The sequence below is a fragment of the Lepidothrix coronata genome, unplaced genomic scaffold (genome assembly GCF_001604755.1).
Source record: "Lepidothrix coronata isolate B3197 unplaced genomic scaffold, Lepidothrix_coronata-1.0 Scaffold178, whole genome shotgun sequence".
NCBI lineage: Eukaryota > Metazoa > Chordata > Aves > Passeriformes > Pipridae > Lepidothrix > Lepidothrix coronata.
In genome coordinates, this window is record NW_016690358.1 from 2,005,346 (window position 1) to 2,006,991 (window position 1,646).

Below are 1,646 nucleotides of genomic sequence, written 5' to 3' on the forward strand. Positions count from 1 at the left end.
ACAGCGCCGAGCCCCGCACACCACCCTCCCCCAGCCGGTACCGCACGCGCGCGTTCTCCCCCCAGTCCGAGTCGGTCGCCCGCACCCGCAGCACCAGCGCGCCCGCCACGTTGTTCTCCGACAGCCGAGCGCTGTAGCGCTCCTGCAAGAACACCGGCGCGTTGTCGTTCACGTCCAGCACCCGCAGCCACAGCACCCTGCTGCTCTGCAGCGACGGACGACCGCCGTCGGCCGCCCGCACCGTCACGTTGTACTCCGACTCCTGCTCCCGGTCCAGCTCTCTCGCTGTCACCACGCGGTAGTACTCCTCAAAGGACTTCTCCAGGCGGAACGGGTGGCTACCGTCAAGGGAGCAGCGAACCTCGCCGTTGGCCCCCGAGTCTCGGTCGTGCACGTGCAGCAGGGCCACAACAGTCCCCGTCGGGGCATCTTCTGAGATCTCACTCAGCGCCGACGACACTATCAGTTCAGGAGCGTTGTCGTTCACATCTGTCACGGTGACTACGACTTTAGCTGTGTCGAAGAGTGCTCCACCATCATGTCCTTGCACTTCTAGCTCGTAGGAATCGCCATCCTCGAAGTCCAGGCTTCGCAACAGTGTGATCGCTCCTGTCTCAGCATCTAGCAGGAAAATCTGCGACTCTTGTTCTATTATTTTCTTAAACGAATATTTCACGTGCCCGTTCAAGCCCTCGTCGGCATCAGTGGCCGTGACAGTGACAAGGGTGGAGCCCACGGGCACGTCCTCCGGCACACGCACCGTGTACTCCGCCTGGCTGAACACGGGCGCGTTGTCGTTCGCGTCCAGCACCGTCACGCGGATCCGCGCCGTGCCCGTCCGGGACGGGTCGCCGCCGTCGCTCGCCCTCAGCACCAACTCGTGGAACGACGCCTCCTCCCGGTCCAGCGCCTTCGCCAGCACCAGCTCGGGACGCTGATCCCCGCCGGGGCCCGTCTGCACGGCCAGCGAGAAGTGCTCGTCGCCGCTAAGCTCGTAGCTCTTCAGGGAATTCCGTCCCGAGTCCGGGTCGTGAGCGTCTGGGAGGGGAAACTGCGATCCCGGGGCTGTCGTCTCGCTCATTCTCAGTTCCGTTTCTGCCTCTCGGAAGCTGGGTGCGTTGTCGTTAACGTCCGTGATTTCCACTTGGATTCCGTAAACCTTCATTTCCCCCTCCACTATCAGCTCACAGCGCAGCACGCATTGCTCCACCAGCCGGCACAGCTGCTCTCTGTCGATCCTCTCGGCCGTCACTAAATGTCCCGTCTTTCCATGCAGAGCAAAATACTGCGTCCTACCTTTGTCCAAAAGGCGGACACCGCCATCCCGCAGAGCCAGCATCTGCAACCCCAGGTCCTTGGCCACGTCGCCCACGAACGAGCCCTTGGGCATCTCCTCGGGCACCGAGTAGCGCAGCTGCCCCCACGCCGCCTCCCAGGCCGCCAGCAGGACGCCCCACAGCAGCACTCGCTGCCGCCGGCCCCAGCGCCTCCCCGCCGCGCACATCTCCGCCGCGCTAGCGTCGATCCAGCTCCCGCTCCGATTCTGGCTCTCGCACCTGCTCTCCGCTCTCGGCCTCTGCCGCCCGCCCCTCCGCTTCGCTAGAGATCTGCTCCGCAGCGGGGGAACGTTCGCAAACCCCTCGGCT

The 1,646-nt window shown here is 64.6% G+C and overlaps 1 protein-coding gene across 1 annotated transcript in view; it reads right to left on the reverse strand.

Moving 5' to 3' along the window:
* LOC108504879 overlaps positions 1–1,646 on the reverse strand; it is a gene marked incomplete at its 5' end in the record, with an annotated part of 30,170 nt that overhangs the window by 24,184 nt on the left and 4,340 nt on the right. The window contains one exon of the mRNA XM_017830384.1: positions 3–1,644. Coding sequence (XP_017685873.1) covers positions 3–1,644 — 1,642 coding nt within the window. The remainder of the gene's footprint in view (positions 1–2; positions 1,645–1,646) is intronic.